Genomic DNA, 20,499 nt, shown 5'->3' with positions numbered 1-20,499 from the left:
TCCAGCTATCTCGAAAATGTAATAATCCTATCGGATGGAAATCAACACGTCTCCATTGCGGAATGCCGAAGATATTATCATACCACCACCAGCTAACCGACCTTTTCGAAATATTTTAGATCATTCTACTATATTCTCTCGGTAACTGCGACAAAGATCTCTGCCGTAACTATTAAAATTTTATTTTAATCCCCACTTTGGAACCAGTGACCAAGCGAAGCAAAAGATTGCAACTTTTCTGCTAATTTTCGATTTCTTTTTCATGAAACTTTTACCATCGCATTCGTCTCGTTTTTCTGATTAAACTGACATCAAACACGAAACGATTACGATCATAACTACTTGTCTAACCTGATTAGAAAACAATTATTACCACAACAATTAGAATCTTCGAACATGTTTAACAAGCTCGACAAGTATTTGTCCCTACAACGTTCTCAGAATAATTGTTATTAAACCACAGATTTTACCGCATGTTCATTTGTTTTGCAGATTATGAGAACCAGTAGAAAATAAGTTAAGTAGATGATAACGAGATCTCGTGAGAAATTCTTGTTAGTACAATCACCCCGGTCATAGAGAATAAAATCCTGTCTAAATACGCATTTCATAGATCAACGTCTGGCGCCATGAATTTGCAGGAACATCCTTATCCTAACAACATCCTCTGCTAGCCAACAAAGCGCCGATGAGCGAGCATAATTATCCCGATAGAAAACAGCATTCCGGCGCTAGCAACACGATAGTATGTTACCCGCCATAAGATAGGGGCACTCTCGAAGGGAAACCGCAATGCGTTGGCCGGGACCACCGAAAAAAAGACCCCGACGACCGTTCGATGCAGGTTAACGCGGATCCTATTAAGTTCCACGGGATCCCGGTGTGTTTCGTCACTAATTAACAGAACTCATTTATTATTACCGCATAACGGCATTCTTGCCAAGCCGCATTGAACCCGCTGCCCCTCGGAACCAATGGAGGCAGCACGACGATAAGTACACCTGTAAATTCCGGGCCGCTCAAACACACGTGAAACGTGTTCCGTTGCGCTCTGTGTGCGAACGCGAACACATTTCGACGATCAATACACCCGATGACTCCACGTGCATCTCGATACGCGATCTATACCGATCGATGCATCAATACACGCGCATCGACCCGTGCGTGCCACTGTGAACAGGTTCCCGTATGATTAATATATGCGCCGGCAGATACAAATAGGCAGTCTTTACAGTGTGCGCGAGCGCTCGAACTGTTACCTCTATGTATGCACGTGCGTGCCTGCGTGTGCGTGTGCGTGCATGGTTGTATGTACAAACCATGCGCAGCCACATAGAACGGTCCTGTAAAATCGAATCCACAAAAATTAAAGGATTATCCGGGATTACGTACGGCAACAGCGTCGCGACCACCGACCCGCGATCCTCCGGCTGCAGTTTAATTTCAACACGTCGAAATACGCCCGGAAGCCCCGGAAAACCGATTTGTATCCTTTATTTCCTGCAGCCCGGTGAACGTTAGATCGATTACCGTGCGGGGGTGTGCCGGGCGAAAGGGGGTGCACGCGAGAGGGGAGTTCACGCTGGCCCAACCCTTAAGCTTTTCACCGGTAATTACGTTAATAACTTTAGCGGCCGCGGAATTTATGGACACCAACCCAGCCCGACCGCCACCACCGATTTCGTCACGGAGAGAATGGAAAAGATAGAGGACTGGCGGACGCCGCGCAGTAGTGGGGCGATTCTATAGTAATGATGAACATTGGGATGAAATTTCGGAGTTCACGCGTTTGAGTATATTTTCATGGAACTGCGAATCTTCCTGAATGAGTTTCTGCAGTATTTTTAAATTTGTTTGCTGTACTGTAATGGAATTGGTGCACTGTGATGAATATGACGACTTATTTTTCCAGTAAATAAATGTTTCCAAAACATGTGCGAATTATATATTGTTCTTTTGTATAATTTGCGTTAATTTAACATAAGTATTGTACTTTGTTGCAGATCAAAAAGAGGGAACCGGATGCACAGAAAAATAAATTATGAAGAGCAAAAATGTAGTTTGTATTTTCTTGGGGATACCTTCCATGCTCCTTTCGGCTAAAAAAATACTAAAATTTTGCGTTCTTGTGCAAGTTTCTTATCTTTTCTGTTTTTCTAGACGGTTATTGTTAGGCTGCAGTTCTTTATGTACTGTCTTTGAAGATTAATTGATAAAGATAGGATTTTTAGACAGCATCTTATCTCGACAAACAGTTTCGTTAAGTAAATATTAAGACGATATTTAAATTTATCGCTAGATATATTTATGACAAAATTGAGTGCGTAAAATATAAAATGATAAAAACTTCAGAAGTATTTAAAAATATTAATAAATTTTAGAATTGCTGAAAGAAACGAAGCAGAATGGAAACATACAAAAGTGCAGTTTTTGCGTGGCTATGCATAAAAAATGCAGTAAATATCTATGTTTGCTGTATACAAAAAACCGAATAAATATCTAAAAGTAAATGTTGATACGGTAAGAAGAAAATTACGCAATGCCAAGAAGCAGAGTCGTCTCATAATTTTAACAGCTGGGCGTCTTGGCTCCGTTCAACTTTAGTAGTTAAAATCCGGCTCTATTCTCAATGAAAGTACATTCTTGTGTACTTCAACCCGGGAAACAGTTAGGGAAGATGATAATTACTGTAAGCAATGTCGTTTCTTACAGTAAACGCCCCGGGAGAGTTATTCAAAGACACGAAAAGAGGCTTTCTTTGCTTCGAATCTTCTCATCGTCGAGCAAACTGGAATTCCTTATTGTGTTAAAGCTCTATACAAATCCTGTTTCGGCCGGAGCGAAAGCTAAAAGGACCCCGTCGTTATTTGTGTACGGTTTTTCAGCTCGAGACGCGTTGTCTCTTCTTTGCGTTCCTGAACCGCGACGGTGGATCGTTAAATTCTATTAGTAATTGAAAAATTTGATTGTGCTCTGTCCGGAGAATGAACGAGCGGTAAACTGCGAGAAACGGAGAAGTGCATTTCATTCTATGCAGCTTCGTTCCGACTATTATTATTAGACTGCGGATGTTTGTGCGAGTTCAGTTTTAAACTACGATTCTTTTATTGCGGAATCCATTATGTCCCAAGGAAGACAAAAATCTTATTAAACTTTTCTCGAGACCTTACGATGCCAAGTTTTGGGAGGTTAAAACAGCTGCATAAAATCCGCGATCTAATCATTAGATTTATGGGAAATAAACATTTTCGTAAGAAATGGTAATCGTAAGAAATGACAGTTCAATGAAAATGGATTTCTTTTTTGAACAATTTCAATAAATTAAAAATGAAGTCGTAAACTAATCATTTTTCAACATACACAATACTTTTTTTTATAGAGAATAAAAAGCTGCATCGAAAGGTGCATTAAAAAATTTACGGTTCCATTTAAAAAATCGAAGTTGACCTTCACAAGTCCTTGACGCGTCCGCTTACAAAAAGCTAATAACACCAGTATGTGCATTTCTTGAAACAATTTAATCTCGTAACATTTCTCGCTCCGTAAGGTATAATAATAATTACGTAAATCAATGTGGTAATATCTGGTGCCCCATCCTGTATAGTGAAGTTATTATACAAAGACTGTAGAAGAGTTGCAAATCTATCAAAGTGCACGATCTGGTGCCTGTGAGTGGCACGTAATATTCTAGTTTCGTTGTGATTTTATTGGTCGCTTTATTTCAGCAGCAACGTTTGACGAAAAACGACAATACGAAACTGTAGCTACCTCGTCAAGCATTCTTGAATCCTCAGCCCTCTTCCACCCGTTCATCGACACGCAGATCGTTAAGAACTTGTTACGGCTGCACGAGAATCGTCGAAAAAAGAAGTAATTACACTTCACTGCCACTTTTCCATTTATCTTTGTACGGCAGAGTTCAGAGTCTTGATTTTTAGCTTTCACGAGCTCCTCGGAATGTTCTTTGTTGCTCGGATTAACACGGAGAACGTGTAAGAAATTTAATTACTTTAATACGTTAATACCAGAATAACAGGTAATCATAACTTGTTGCATACTAGCAGTGTTGCAGTAATGATTACGTGATATGACGCTTTTTTATAGATTGTATATAGAAAATTCTAGACACATTTCCTGATTACATCTTTTACCTAATTTCTCAATTAAATAAGACGAATTGTGTGTGTGTCTCTATTGTGAACATAATAGCTAAAAGTAAAAGGAAGAGGAAAAGAAAGGAATAGTATTGTGTTTGCAAATGCTCGTGCGAGATAATGAGAATCACGACGGCGTGAGTGGGCGAGATTCAGCATATTTAACACCGTTGTTGTTAACTCTTTGTGCTGTCAAACTTTTTTCATCTCTTATTTGTAAATGCAACATGAGAATAATGTAGTTTCGTATTACGTTTTAGTGTTTTAATTTTGTAATAAATTCTCTCTCTCATGGCATTTATGTATTGCTAAAGTTGTATTAGATATCAAAGATTGTATAGTAGAAATTTCATTTTTAAAATAGTAAACAATTCTATATTAAACTAAATATACTATGCAAATACATTTAACAAATTTATGAAGTTGATACTTCATAATCCCTATCAGAGATACATATACTCAAATCGAATGCTGTGTGTTTCGAAAAATAATTTAAATCGATAACATGATTCAAAGGTTATCTCCCCTTTCTCTTTACTACACCTACTGCTTTATCCTTCATTTGTATTGATTTCCATTTTGTTATGTATGAGTTCAAATGTGATGAGAAGAGGGTTTCAAATTCAGACAGCAATCGTTTGTAATTGTAATGTCAGTCAGAAGTCTGCTGTTAACAGCAGATTCATTAAATACATTCTTATCACCTAAAGTTATAATAAATAACTAGGTAAATGTTCATGATTTTTAACTTCTATAGTAGGCTGTCTCTTTTACTATTTAAAATATTCGGGAAGATATATTTGATACGAGCGCGTAGAATAGACACGCTCGATTCAAAGAAGCGATGCCTCTGCCTCCACCAACACATCCACCAGCAATAACAGCATCGGTGCAGCTTAATAAACATCAAAGTAGGGAAAGTAGATTGTGGAAAAGGAGCCGGAAGCATGTAAGCCGATATAAGCTGACAGCTATCATTACTATTAGACGGCGTCTCTTCGTTCGTTTTCGCATTTTCCTTGGAATATTTGTCATTAGTTCGCGTAACCGGCTGCGTCTGGAGGGATAATGGTGTAGACCTGAGTTTCGTGGCACGAAAGACGTCGACAGGGTCTGTGAGGGGGTCTAGAGGGATACCGGGGGGCACGAAGGGGGGTCCCCGAAGGGTGACGGAGTTTAAAGGAAAGCTTGACTGCCGAACGACTAATAAGATTACCTTCCGCCTAATCATTCTCGCTCCCGTGAGCTCCATCCACCACTTACGACTCCCTCTCGCGCCGTCCGACGACGCCCCCCCCTCCCGCCGTGGAAGCCGCTTGTATTCGCGACGGATAATTTTCCGGGGCGACACCTAATTATCAAGAAATTCTGCGGTAAGCGTGTCTACGGGGCTTCTCGCGTGAACGCGCGTTTTCGAGACAGACAGCTGGATAAGTACGCGGGGGTAAATAGATGGATTAACTACGCGATGCGCAGCCGGGAGCGGCGAAACAGTTTTGTACACTCCAACCGGCTCCCGAGCTTTTCAAGTTATAATGCAACGCGCGGGAAAGACGCTGCTGCGCGTTCGCTCTGCCTGCTGCTGTTGCTGGTTTCTGGCGGATTACTCGTGTCACGGCCGGAGGAAAATTGACTGCCACAACTGGGAAATAAATTTCCCGTGAAATTGGTTCCCGCGATTAGGGAATCGCTCGAGGTATCCGGCCTGCTTTAATTTTTGCTCTGCTAGGATCCTTCGGTTCGTGGCGTCGTTTGATCAGTTGCCCTCTTACACAGGTAATCTAGCAACCATTCGGTACTACTTGAACCTCTTAATTTCGAATATCGTGGTAAAATGGACAACTATGAATAATTAAAATCTGTGGGAGTGACTAATTCTTCTAAAATGTCAAAAAGTCTCAACTCGTTTAGTACAGTTTTAAGAAAATTTTGCATTTATGGTATGGGAAATGAATTTTTAAGTCTAGACGAAGCATCCCCCACTACATTTCAAACAAGTAAAGAGTAAATGTTTAACCCCTCGCGATTCTCCTTACACGGCCCGAAGAAGAGGCAAGTGAAAAAGGGGGGATGCAGATACAAAATTCGTTTACAAATCCGATGATTGAAGAGAAAGCTTGTATCTACACGGAGGCGCACGGCGCGGAAACCCGTTTTTCATTATTCCGCATTTATCGAGTGACACGTGACCGAAGTATCTTGGTGTATACAGAGGCGTGCCTATCCGCATGACGAGACCCACCGGAAAATTCGTTGGCTCGAGGCTAGAGTATAATCGCGGGGATATCCGTAGACGGGACGGAACGAGGGTCAGGGTAATTCGTGTTTCTCCGCGAACCGTAGGAAAATGTGCGGCAGGTTGGAATTAGAATGTGAGAAAACGAATTTCGAGGATTCCGCGATATTGCTCTGCACTGTTGAGGTTGCCTCAAAGACTATCTGTCAGAGATATCTCCTGTCGTGGTTTCAATTTAATGGAGACTTGGAAACATGAACAATATTTCGTGTACAAACTACCCTCACTATAACCATTCCGAGTTATTTGAATTAAAACCTTAAAGCTTAACCTTAAAACCTTGTTAGAACTGCTCCTCAATCGTAAATTCTACCCTCCCTACATTATTAATTTATTTCTAAGCGTGCGAGACATTACAGCGCTAATATTTATTTTTAACTTCCTCAAGAAATGTAAGATTAGGATTTAGCGTGTACCGTTCATATTAATTTAACTTTACATAACGAAATATACTTCATTATTATTTGTAAAGTGTTATACTAATGTATGCTATATAAACCAGACTTGGTTTACGGCATCAATTAAATAAATAAATAATCAGGACAATATTTTGGAATTTAGAATTAACGGAAATATACGACAATGTTCGTAAATTTCATGGCAGCTATAGTTTGACCTTCCTCTTTGACATCAATGTTAATCTTCTGATTAAACTTAATCCTAGGGTTACTCTGAATTAATTCTTGCCTTTAAGTTTCAGTTGGTTCTTCGTTGATAAACTCCGAATTTATAAGTCAGAAATACTGTGAAATAATATAATCAATTGTATCATTTCATTTTTATGTCAGTTACATATTAAAAAGAAGAAATAAATATCTATCTAACTCGTGTATTTTTGAGTCGCTAATTACACGATTAAACTAATAAAAACAACATCATCAATAAATTAAACCACTTTATGTAGCCTACTTAATCGAAGATAAGACTTATAATTATGAACGAATCATGTAATCTTTTCCGATGACAGGTTAGTGTTATTAACGTGAAAATGCTTGATCTGGTAAATAAAACATGGCAGAGGAAAGGAGTACAGCTTACTGAGAAGTCGTATAAAACGAATCTGTCTCATTTCTTTGCGCTCGGTTTCTATTCGCGTTACGATGGAAGAGAAACCGAGAATGTCGTGAGCAAAAGGCGATCTAGAGATCGATGCGATTGGACGCTTACCTTGTAGATCTCATCTACGAGCCTAGTGAGTTCTTCGGTCTCCATGGTGTACCCCTTCGGTGTCTGAAAGCTGCACTTTAACCGACTTTACGAGATGCTCATATTTTTCCGACCTTCCGAAACCGGATCTCTCGTAGCCGCTCCACTTTCGCGAAGTCGATCGTTTTCAGAACGGAAGCCGATAACCTTTCCTTCTGAAACCTGCTGGATTCACCACCACCGCACCTGAAATTAAAGATGGAAATTCGTTTAGCAATAACGCCTCCGGTGGTGATTGAGTGATCCGGGACACGGTACCTTGCGACATTCACGGAGGAGCAAATCGCGTTTTGAAACTCAACCAGTGATGAGATGTCAGTTATGGTTTCTTGCGCATGCGCGGCCATTTTGGTACCAGTAAAGTGAAATTCTAAATAAAATTGGATGCCTTGAGCACCGTGCGAAATTTTTAATAATTGTTATGATCTGGTTGTAAAGAATAAAAATGTAACATGTTTGTATGTATATACACATGTTTGTGAGTATATTTACACATGTTTGGAGTCTCTTTGCCGGAACAGATTGTTTCAGCACTTTCCCGCCATATTACCACTACCCCACTACTTTTTCCTCATAATATCGATTGGGCGCGCATGCGTGAGAATGCATATGTTCATAATTATTTGATGACTGTTTGTACAATAACGCTATCAAAAGTATACTAACATCATGCACGCCGATGAAATAAACATTGCGCTAGAATCGTAATAAACTTTAAGAGGCTGAACGCAATCCAAATCCCAGATAAGTCCCCGAAATCTGCGAGCGACGATACGGAGCGAGGCCATAGTAGCGTGTCGCCGTGGAAAATGACGATTCGAGCTAGGCGGCGTATTCAAATTAATATAAAGAGGCTTAACAAAGTCGAAGGCAGTTGGCAACCATGCTAATGCATCAAGCTGATATAGCGCTAAGTGAATTTAAGTGCTATTCGTCGGGAGGAGGTTCTCGTAAGGGGCAATGAAAATGTACGAATTATCTGTCTGCAACGGTGCCAGGCTGGGTGCAATAATTCACGAGTAACCGTCGCATTTAGAATAACAATTTACAAAATCTTGGCCGACGGACTCTACGATGTTTTTATGTTAATGCTATCGCATTAAGATTCTCATCGCGCAATGTGAAGGACTTCCAGCATCTCGTTCTGCGTGCTTAATGAAAACGAGTGCCAAGAACGTCGCACACCGCGGAACGGTCCTTTTTCGTTTCACAAGTTCCAGCCAGTTTTCGCTCCAGTTTCCCTCTCTCCACGCTAGTTGATCCGCGTCAAAACGCTTTGTTAATTCCTCGCCTGTTTCAGAACGACGATCCAATGTTAGATCTTGTTAGATCTTGTTAGATACATATGATTGAGTACACGTTTGTTTTTGAGGGAGAATTTATGTTCCTCCGCAGCGATCAATGCGAATCGCATTATCAAACCCGCGATTAGTGAATCGGGAACACGCATAATACCCAGCGCATATCATTATCTCACACTTTCGCGTAATTGCATTAGCAATTCCGGCGGCCGGTCGTGCCGCTGCGGGAACCGAAATTTCGAAAACATGTTCTGACAACTGGTAACTTGTATGGCGATCAACAATGTTCTTTTTTATTGCTTTTACACTCGTAAATTTGTACTACACTACTCGACCTACTACTGTAATTTTTATAGTAATTGTCCAACTACAATATACTATGGTTCGTGGCCCAGTTGAAAATAAAATACAAACGGTTATACTTTAAAATAACAGTTTTATTAACGCTAGTACTGCCAACCATTAATTGTGCCTAATTTGTATTATTTAAAAAAATAAGAGAACTGTGTAAAATTTGTAGTGCACTCTGCATCCCAACTAGTAAATTATATAATATGATTCGTGCCTCAGTTGAAAATAAAATACAAACGGTTATATTTTAAAATAAGTTTTGTTAACGCTAGAACTGCCAAGCATTAATTGTGCCTAATTTGTATTGTTTTATAAAATAACAGAACTGCATTTATTATAGTCTCTGTAAAATTTGTAGTGTACTCTGCATCCCAATTTATGAATTATATGGTTCGTGGTCCAGTTGAAAATAAAATACAAACGGTTATATTTTAAAATAACAATTTTATTAACGCTAGAAGCATTAATTGTGCCTAATTTGTATTGTTTTATAAAATAACAGAACTGCATTCAGTGTAGTCCGTAGAATTTGTAATGTATTCTGCATCCCAATTCATAAAGTTTATTGAAATAATGAAAATGGGATAGTATCTCTATCTCTCTCTCTCTCTCTCTCTTAAAGGGTATCATGAAGGGGATACTGCCTTAAAGGATCTACCGCCCTCTGGATCGATCGGCGTACACAGTTGGTCGTCACAGTTTAACCTCACAAATATGTATATTACTAAATATTTAGTGAGACTATTTATATACAATCCTGTATTCAGATTCATTAATCCGTACCAACAAATTTATACAATAATTATATAAAAAACATCTTCATTATTTCAATAATCATTGAATGAAAGAATCACGAACTAGTTATTGTGAATTGTGAATAGTTGGGTAGTTCCAGTGTGAAGCAATTGTTTTACTGTGGGTTTTTTAGCAAAATAAAAATGTTTTGATCGTAGGAAGTGGAAGCTAGATAACAATCATTTTGGCAAGTCGAAAATAATGTAAGATTTTGAAATACTTTTAATCAATTTAGAGTTTTGTTTTTCATTCATCCATTTTTGCTACTTATAAACACATAAAACGAGCAGTGTACCAATGACAGTATACATAGTTACTACTATTTTCTATAATTGTATTCCAACATTTTACAATTTGGTGCATTTCTTTTTTATAAAAATTGCGTGGTTTTACTTCAAAGAAGGTATTGAGGTCTCTGGATATCGAGCATGAACTTTTGCAATCACCTAATGCATGACCTTTACACGTCAAGTGTAAAGCAATCAAAGTGGAAGTTTTGTTTGATTGAAATATATTTTCGTACTTTATGGAGGAATATCTATGCTGAATACATTACTAAATAAAATTTTGTTTAGTTGTAAATAACACAACATTGTTTCAAAATTCTTTAAATGTAAATTCAAACAGAATTACTTCGTTTACTTTTCCTAATTATAGAAAATGGAGAGAATAGTCTAGAATAAGAAAATAGTCTTTCAAAAATTAATTTTGTTTGCATCAGTTTCGGAAACTATTCAATCAAGTCACAACTACCATCCACAATTACCGAATGAGTAGAAAAAACACAAAACAGTAAAAACATGAGAACACTTTACAGCTAATGTTATACTATTTTCAAGTAAGCCTATTACAAGAAAAAGCTCTAGAGATTTTGGATAAGAATCCGCAGTCTATTAACAATTAGAAGAAAGAAGAAAGTAGCCTTCGAAAAACTAGAGTTTGTTAGTTTCAAAAACTATTCGATCAAGCCGCAATTACGACCCTCGGCTAAGTGCCTACCACGAACGAAGAATTTCCAGAAAAAAAGGACTTCCTAGCTCGCTTGAAACCGTCCATCATCAAAGTAATTAACAAAATAGTCCGCGGGACTAAAGAAGTTCTCGAGTCTCGGCGGAACACGCGTTCTCATGCAAGCAATTAATTTTCATAACGGTGCAAAACAAATTTCTCCGCGGAACTTCCGCGCATTAGCAATTCATACGAAGAAACATAGTCGGGTTTCATTTAACCGAGAGCAGTGTGGAAAAAAGGATGGCGGCGTGTTCGCGGGCCGCGCTGTGCCAAGTGTCCACATGGCACTCTACCCGGTCAGAAAACCGTTTCAAAAGTTTTCCGTTTGTGAAAGCAGAGAGAGAGGAGAGTGTTTCGAGCAGCAAGGCCTTCGTCAGCAAGGCCTCGCGCTTCAACAACCTAACGCTACGTCCACACTGGAGCAACAGAGAGCAACTTTGTTGATGTTCTGTGTTTCTTGAAAAAATCGCCGCTTGCTGCGCGGTGTTTCTTCAAGCTAGTTCGTATTTTCATTCGAAACGGCTAACAGGAACACACAGGAACTCGTGGCTATAGGTTGTGGGTTTTTATGCAAAATAAAGTTTTGTGCAAGCAATTGAATTTCCCTCGATTGCAAGAAACAGAAACTAAATAATAATTTGCTTTCTGTTCTAATCCCCTTTGCCTTACAATATCAAGTCATTTATGACGAAAATGAATAGGTCAATGGAAAACTGAAAACATATTAGAGGAATTTTAAGGATATTTTAAGGATGTTGTTATATCATTTTCGACTTTTTAAGATGATGAAAAGAGCAAATATATACATTTTCATTCAACTTCGGTATATCACAGTTGACATGGAAAATTTTTATTTTGCATAAAGAGATCCACACTCTATTAATCACTAGTCAAAACGTAGGAATACGGACAATATTAATTTTATTTTTCTACTAGGACATTAAAACGACAAAGATGTTCTAATTACATTCTAGATGTAAAGAAAACCGTAGTGCAATGAGTTATGAGCTAATGATCTTTTTGTAATGTTTTCACCATTTTAAGCTTCACCAACTCGTGTTCATTATAAATTCATGAAATCCGATATCTATGCATAACAACAGAGTCAAATGTTTATCTAGCGTGTATTCTGGTTTACAAATTCCGATTTACACATTATCGACGTTGATACCGACGCACTCTACATATTGTACAATCTGGAGCAGTAAAGTGGGATAATGATCTCGTTGTCAAGTTAATTAAAGATTATAGAAGACAGGAATATCTACGATTTGTATCTGCTTTATGTACAATAGGATCAATGTGTTGAACTAGATATTCTAGGTCTGTATTTGAGAAGCGTATAAAGTTTTAAGTGTCGTCTATCTGTTGATAAGTCATTATTAGACTGGATTTGATGCATTTATGATCAAATTCAATATAGTAGAAAATTTAAAACAATAACAACATTAGAAGACATCAAGAACTTGACCGCAATAGTGGCACCCCGGGCCTCGAAAAAGGTTAAGAGGAGCATTGATATTCCTAAATTCTGTTAATTGTTCTTCTGTCTTAAACTGCACATACCCAATTTTATCATAAATGCATATCGTTGGGATCGTTTGGGAGCACGCTGGGCGACAGAAGGGTTCCACGTTCAGTTTTCACTTTTAAGACTTTCGGGTCTGAACCTGGTAGAATTATCTTCCCAACATTTCGCCAGCATTGCAGCTAGCTTCATCAAGGGTTTGAAGGCATGCTGATACTGGAGTGTGCCTTGGGGTGTAGCTCCAATATACTTGAGATGCTTATGTCTCGGTTTATTAATCACCAACCGAAAGGAGATTTTTAATTCATCATCTGACCCATAGTCGCTGACGGAACTCCAACTCGAGTATCACCACAAGGCATACACCAATGTGTCTTCAACCCCTTGAGGAAACTAGCTGCAATTCTTGCGAAACATTGAGAAAACAATTTCACTAAAACAGGGCATCCACTCGAAAGCCTCAACAGTGCGACCGTGTACGATGCCAGGCAACCGAGACCTCAAATCTCTGATTAAGTTCCTCATTGTCAGTGTGGACATATCCTAACGCTCTCGGCTGCCGGTGTTACTCATAGGTGGAAGGAGGGGTCGCGTTTTCCAGGGTACTTTCATTCCGCAAGGACACCCGGTATGTACGTACGCGGTGATCGCGCGCGGAGGGAGAGAGCAGGGCGGAAAAAGCGGCATAACTTCGCCGTTTTATTTCTCGACGCGGATCTGTGCTAAGCGTGTGTCTACGTAGAGACACGCTTAAGGTGTCACGGATCGACGATCGAGAGTCACTCGCTAGCTCGCTCGCTCGCTCGCTCGCCGTTCAACCTGATTCGAGAGCAGCTCCGGATCGAGAAAACGTGAAAGCATGGCGCGGCGGCGGCGGCTGCTGCCGCGAGAGACCGGGCTCGCTGGGAGAATGAAGAAGAAGATTTAATGATCTCTTTCCGTCTCTTCTTTTCCCTTCTTCTTCTCCACCTCCTACTCGGCTCCGCTTCCTCCTCTTTTTCTGTTTATTTTTACAGCTCACGAAACCGGCTCATTGTCGCGTGACTTCTCGCACGAGCGAAGATGAAGAACCGATTACTCGCGGAAGATGAGAAAATTTCTGGATTAATATTCCCGAGTGATCAGGGAAACGCAACCACGGTCTCCGCGATAAAATCTCTCCCCATCCTACTTTTCGCACCCCTCCACCCCCATCTCTAACCTGTCGATACATTTCCATTTCCTTCGAAACCGTAGTAATTATTTCGGTTCTTCCGCGACTCCGCGCGGAGAGACCTCTATCCCCTTTCTCTTTCATTCCGGTCCCTCGACGGTGAAAAATATTAACCGTACCAACTCGCTCCATCCGTCAGTACCACAGCTTTGGAAGAAAGATAACCGTACTTGCGGTCGATTTCTCGCCGCGGATCTCTACCGGTCGCAAAGCCGATGGAATCCAATCAATTAGTCGCGGAGCTACTTGCCCGAAGGAATGGTTTATCATTTTATTGAACTTCCGAAGGGCCAGCGGTTTGAACTGATCGCCTTAACGACTGTCGAAATAAACCCGGAATATTTTCGAGGAGACTCACAAATAAGATGTAGATAAAACAAATATGAACAAAACAATTGTTGGTAAGGTAACTCACTGTACAAGCCACTAATCAGTGAATGATCAGTGAGAAAGTGTCAGACATGAACCGAGAATACGACTGAGGAACGACAATACAGTTGTATGTCTGTGTCATATCGTCGGATCTGCCGAGCGATAATTCTAGTAGAGATGTTCCATTCTTTCTTTTTCATTCGCCGTCCTCTTTCGCACCCGAAACTTTAATCGCTTGTTACACAAGTAATCGTGATTGTAACTATATCGTGTTTCGTGTCATTTCAATTAGAAAAACGAGACGAATACGATGGTACAAATTATGTAAAAAAATAAAAAATTAGAAAAGTTGCAATCTACCCTGCGCTGGCTCGGTCGTCGAGCGTGTTTAACGCTTGACTGAGTTTATGGGGGATCCCCCAGTGGTGGGGATAAAATTTGGACAGTTACGGTAGAGATTTCCGCGATAGTTATGGAGTCTCCTAAAGTTTTATATATGAAATACGTATCAAAATGAAACAACTCGTTTGGTTGTTTCTGACAATTATTTCATTAATTAACACCATAAAGGATCACTGATAACACACTCTATTGCCACACACGGATTACATGCATCACTGTACATTGAAAAATAACGCACAAAAAATTCTGCTAATGGAGGAAAATCTGCTTGGTGTGGTTTAATCGCGCCACAGTCTTTTACAGGATATGAAATGGAGTAGTAATTAATCAATGGGAAAGGACTGGTGAACCGATATAATTAAAAATGAATACAGAATGGTCCAGGTGGCGGGCTCGCCCCGGATCCATAATTGAATGATTTTCGGAAAACGAAACGAAAGATCCGGCTACCTGGTCCACGATGAAAGCACGAGAACTGAATCGTTCTATCGAATATATTGCAATCGCACAACTCCCCAGTCGCAAAGTGAATTTTGTAGTAACTTTCGAAATGCCGCGAGATACCCCTCCGAAAGCTTTCAGGTGAATTAAATTCGCTTGAAACGTTTACGATAAAATGTTTCCCTTTAATCTCTCTAATCACATGTGCTAGGCTTGTTCCACGCATGATACAAACTTTCGGAATTTCATTTGCTGCGCCAGTCGGGTCGGACGTTTTCTCGTATCAACGTAAACTTGGGGTACTTATTCCATTTCCGCCGCAGCGCATACCTTGATACGTAATTATCTAAGCACGATTTTCCAAATAAAATTCAGACGATTTTGAGGAACAATCTTTTCTTGATAAGTAGAAGCTTCGTTCAATCTGTAGTGTATATAATTGTTCCATGAATTATTTGAGCGTATATTAATATACGAAAAATAGTATTACACATGTATTAAAAAATAATGATATTAATTTTATATTACGTATTATTTTTAATATTTCAAACGATGTTTCGTACATTATGAAAAAACAAACGTATCCATCATTTATCATTGCATTTTCCTTAATCGTCAATGTGAGTATTTTTCACATTATAAACAATTAGAATGGTAGACATTTGATTTGTTTGATCGAATAATTTTTAAGTTGTAATTGAAACTAGTCGCAGACTGAAATTAAAGAAATAATTTATTGTGCTTACTGTGAGATACGTTTTATGAATTTTTCATAACTTTCTTTACCCTGGCGAACGCTTTCCACTCATTTATTTTCGGAGGATATGCATTGAATTTTAAGAATTGAGCAAGTATTTCTGCAGGAAGGATAGCTCGTTGATCAATTGACCAGCATGAAGCGAAGTCACGCACGACGAGAAGACAATATAGAGAAGATAGGAATATAGAATACAAAGAAACGTTGAATACTCGCCTTTCGGTGCATTTGAGCAACGTCAGCTTGTCAGATTGCTGCGTCGGAAGATTTCGATGCATTGAATCAAAAGCGGATACTCCAACTACTCTATTTTCTGTTCCAAATTTAAAAATCTCGGGTTCAGTTGCAAATTCCATTTTCATATCTCAATGTTATATTGCGCCAGACTACTTTACATTTAATATTCGTCTGCTATACTTCCTTAATTATCAGACTTGCAATTAGTAATTCTTATTCGCTCTGAATATTTTTATTATCAATCTGGAATATCTCGTACCTAGGAACTTGAGAGAATGTTCTATGAGTATATTCAGAACGTACCGTATCTCTTACTATTGATATTACTACAGAATTTCAAGAGAGCTGGAATATTGAGTTGTTGGAGTTTCGTCTTATATCGAAGTTTTCGAAGCAGAGAAATTCAAGAAACGAACATTCAACTTATTATACCTCTTGTATCAAACTTGAGCATTATCCAAGTAAATTATTTATAAGACAACAGTTAAGATAATATATTATCTTATTTACCTACGTGTTATTTTATTTGAAGAGGCAACCAATTTTTGTTTAGACTATTTCGTTATTTTTAATATTCAAGTACTCTTTAATTCTTTCGGCAAATTAGTTTTTGGTCTATTTTCTCTATTTAGACACAAGCAAAAATTCTAAAAAAGATCGAACAGATGTGAAATACCAAGGTATGCACATAGCAATTATTTCAGATTTTTAAATAGAAAATCCTGGTTGAAAAAAACAAAAACCTTCAAAAATAAAACCGGAAAAATGCAGATTTCGGAATTGGTGGTGTATCACTGTATAGTTACAAATATTGTTCCTGAATTTTTTCAGATTTTTTGGCGAGGTGCGCCGTAGTATAAAACCCGCTTTTTTCCGGCAATATTTATGAAAACTGCCTTCGAGGAAAATCAGTTTGTAAAGATGACTCGAATTAGCATACGGTAGTAGTACTCGCTAGATCATAAAATATTAAATATCAATTTATTGCTAAGTACGGCATATTGATTTTGCTATCCCGTAAACGTAACTTTTTAAAGTAGGAGGCTTCGTATGCCAGAACGAAAGGAAATAAGCAACACAGCGGCATTTTTGTGCGCCGGGTGGACGGGTCATTTACTTAAAATGATTCACCTTCGGCAGGAGCACCGAACGTGCGTACCTTCCGTTGCTTTCTTCATTATGAAATGCATCGATGTTACATCACGAGGTTGGGCGAGCGAATATATTTATCGGAGCGGTCGACAACCCGCGTGCGTCTTCCCGAATCAACACGCCGCGGCTCTCACTTTTCCAGGAGCGCTCCTCGAGCTCCGCGTTGCCCCACCTTTCTCCGGGGCCGGGGATAAATTTCTCTTCTCGTCGTTTCATAACATTAAATAACCAATATCTTTCTCTCGAGGCCGGCCTGGCCTCTCTCGCATAGGCGAGCGCAAGAATGCAGTCGCGAGAGGAAAGCGCACTCGAACGGAATAAACCGCGACACCGTTGTGTCTACTCGATCGACGAGGAACGCTCCCTGAAAACGGGTAACGAATGCAAAACCGCAAAACCCCGTAGAAATGAATGAATCAGTCCTCGCCACCAGCGCCTTGCTGATTCAGACCAGCAATTTTTCCCGACTTTCTAACAAATTGTCCGTGTCGGGTGCGCATTCCTTCACGGCTTATTGATCATCGGCTGCCTGTCAGCATCCCGTTGACCTCGCCACTAACTGTCTTCTCTACGAATAATTAGCGAAAATTCGCAGAAAAGAAAATAGGTCTGACGTATTCGTAATGCAGGAATTGCTTTCGAAACTTTCACAGACAGATTCTGAAATTCTAATGGTAATTATACTAGGTGCTGTATCGCGACCCTTGCTTCCTATAAGCGCGGCGTTACACAGTGGTCCGGTAGGCCGATCTAGCAGTTCATTTGGTAAAAAATGTCTCATATCGGTATTTAGTGCATCTACATTATTTAACCCTTTACACTCGGAGCTATTCTAATTCGAAAACCGAATTTCCTCCATTTTATCGATATAAAACCGATGTAATACCTCGTACATTACATTCGGTAGTTCATTAAAATATTGAATACGTTTAGTAATTTATTGAATATAGAAATTTAACCATTTGAATAATGCTATAAGAATTGGTAGTGGCGCCTCCAAGTCGCCACTCGTGTGCAAAAGGTTAAAAAAGAACATTTTGTGAATATGATTTGCGATTGAAAAAATTACTAGTTTTCTTTTAGAACGCTGCCGTACCTATTTAATAATTCCAAGCTGAAAATGTGTATTTCTTGCTACTGATTGTAAGATATATAAAGGCTTATACAGTTCTACATTACTTCAACAATATGTAAATTTTCAAGATTGTGTTAGATAGTTTTATTAGAATTCGTATGGAATGTGAATGTGACTCCCGTGTTTGTTATGCTCTTTACATAGAGTAATATTTTTAATGGTTACGATCGGTAGTGAATGGAGGACATGAATGAAGATATCCTTGACGGCTGGGGTGTATATTACAACTACCTAGTTGACTATAAACTGAACGCAGAGTTAATATTCTTGTTTACCGAACAAAAACATCATTCAAGTAGTAAACTTCTGATTGTTCTTTTAATTAGCCCATAAACATGATTATTTAATAGGTGCCTGTAAAATGTTCACTGCTTTAATACTTCGTCCATATTGGCAAAACACGAAAAACTATGCATATTAATCCAAATGTATAAAATTATAATTGTATCTTTGCTACAGAGGGCTTTCAAACTAGAAAACTTTTTCCTTATTTTTATTTCTACAAAATAACTTGAGCAAATAAATATTTGCATGAAGAGCCATTTTAATACCATTTCATTAAAACACCGTTTGTGCTATTGAAAGCTGATCTTTGTTGAAATCAATTCAGAAAAAATCAATTTTTTAACCAGTTAGAGCTATTTGAACTTAAATATAAATACTCGCTCCATTTGTTCGTAAAAAGGGAAAAATATACGAATCAGAAATCTGTTTTATCAATGACTACTACATAGATAATAATTTCAAAAATGTTACTAAATTTTCACTTTGGGGAAGACGCATTATAATTTCAATAATCTGTTGCTACAGTAGTACCTCGCTCGTTGTACAAAACGGGACCGAAACTGCGGGCAGAAATGAAGGTTGTACAACTAAAAAACCACAGAGTTTCAGAACTTTGAACACCTCATGGTGGGAGTCGCTAGTCCGCACAGAACAAGGATTCTCTGCAATAAATGAGGGTGCAACTAGCGAGGTTCTACTGTACTGCTCAGTACGACCGCACGTTCGGAGCTATAATTTTAGAAATTTTCAAATGAAACTCTGAAAGAGTATTCCAGATGGCTAGCAACTAGCCTAAACAACTAACAAAATGTACCATTTAAAAAAAGTTGAATTTTTCCTTAAATTCCAAAATCGGTCTAATTAATACCAAGGATCGAAGACTCGTGCAAGCCTCAGTGCATCGGCAATTTACCATGGTAGATCGTGTGCGATTTTACAAAACCACATTAATTCATGAAATCCGAGCCAAGGGATGGCCGCATTCCTTGGCCGCAGAGAGTGCTGGTCCGATAACTTAAAAAGAAGAGTCGTGGAAGCTTCGATTACCTTGAATCCCGCGTTTTACGTTCTAATCAAAATGGGAGAAGGGAATTACGCAACGGCAGATATCGCTTTACGATATCCGGTGTCACAACCGAGTATCGTAATGCAGCAGACAATGGCGCGCGTGAATTCTGTTTTGCTCGTCGCCTAGTGCATCTCAGAGTCGAAACAGCGACGTCCGTTGCATCTGTATCCGTTACATTCCGTGAGCTTGTAATTCCTGCGGCATTTGTAGAATGCAAACCTGTTGGTTAAACACGAACGGAGCGCGAGCGTGCGCGCGTACGTATGCACGACCTCGAGACCGTAAGCGCGCTGAAAGGCGCGGTGAAATTCTGTGCTCGAAAAAAAAATTGGAATTTGATCGGGTGTCCGGAGGCAATGTGCGACACCGGCCATAGAAGTAAATTCCGTCGGGAGCACACGGAAACCTCCGACGAAAAATGAAATTACAGGGAATGGCGCCGGGCACGCCGGCGAATAGTTCGCGGGAGTTTCCCGATACCTACCCACGCGAAAATTAATGGAAAAACTGTTTGCGTCCTGCTTAACTGTACACCGAACGGAAACTCGAAAACGAAAGCAAAATTCATTAGAGGGACCGACTCGAATTAACTATGCCAAATGTATTTAGAAGCTTACTCCCAGTCGAAAAGTTAAAAATTGATTTTACATTTTAATACCTTCCCGAGAGATAGCTGTACACGTGATCCTGGTCCTGCACCATTTATTATTCATCCTTTGCAGTCGGAGCTATTTTAACTTGAAAATTAAACATTTCTTTTCTGGCTTAGAATAATTTCATTGTATTTCATTTTT

The 20,499-nt window shown here is 39.2% G+C and overlaps 1 protein-coding gene across 2 annotated transcripts in view; it reads right to left on the bottom strand.

Moving 5' to 3' along the window:
* Window positions 1-20,499, bottom strand: part of Irsp53 (Insulin receptor substrate 53 kDa) — a 324,468-nt gene that overhangs the window by 282,035 nt on the left and 21,934 nt on the right. For both annotated transcript variants that reach the window (XM_076437170.1, XM_076437171.1), the window contains exon 2: window positions 7,618-7,842. In XM_076437170.1, coding sequence (XP_076293285.1) covers window positions 7,618-7,662 — 45 coding nt within the window. In that variant the 5' untranslated portion in view covers window positions 7,663-7,842. The remainder of the gene's footprint in view (window positions 1-7,617; window positions 7,843-20,499) is intronic.

The sequence above is a fragment of the Lasioglossum baleicum genome, chromosome 13 (assembly GCF_051020765.1).
Source record: "Lasioglossum baleicum chromosome 13, iyLasBale1, whole genome shotgun sequence".
Classification (NCBI taxonomy): Eukaryota; Metazoa; Arthropoda; class Insecta; order Hymenoptera; family Halictidae; genus Lasioglossum; species Lasioglossum baleicum.
This window is presented reverse-complemented; position numbering and strand designations above follow the sequence as displayed.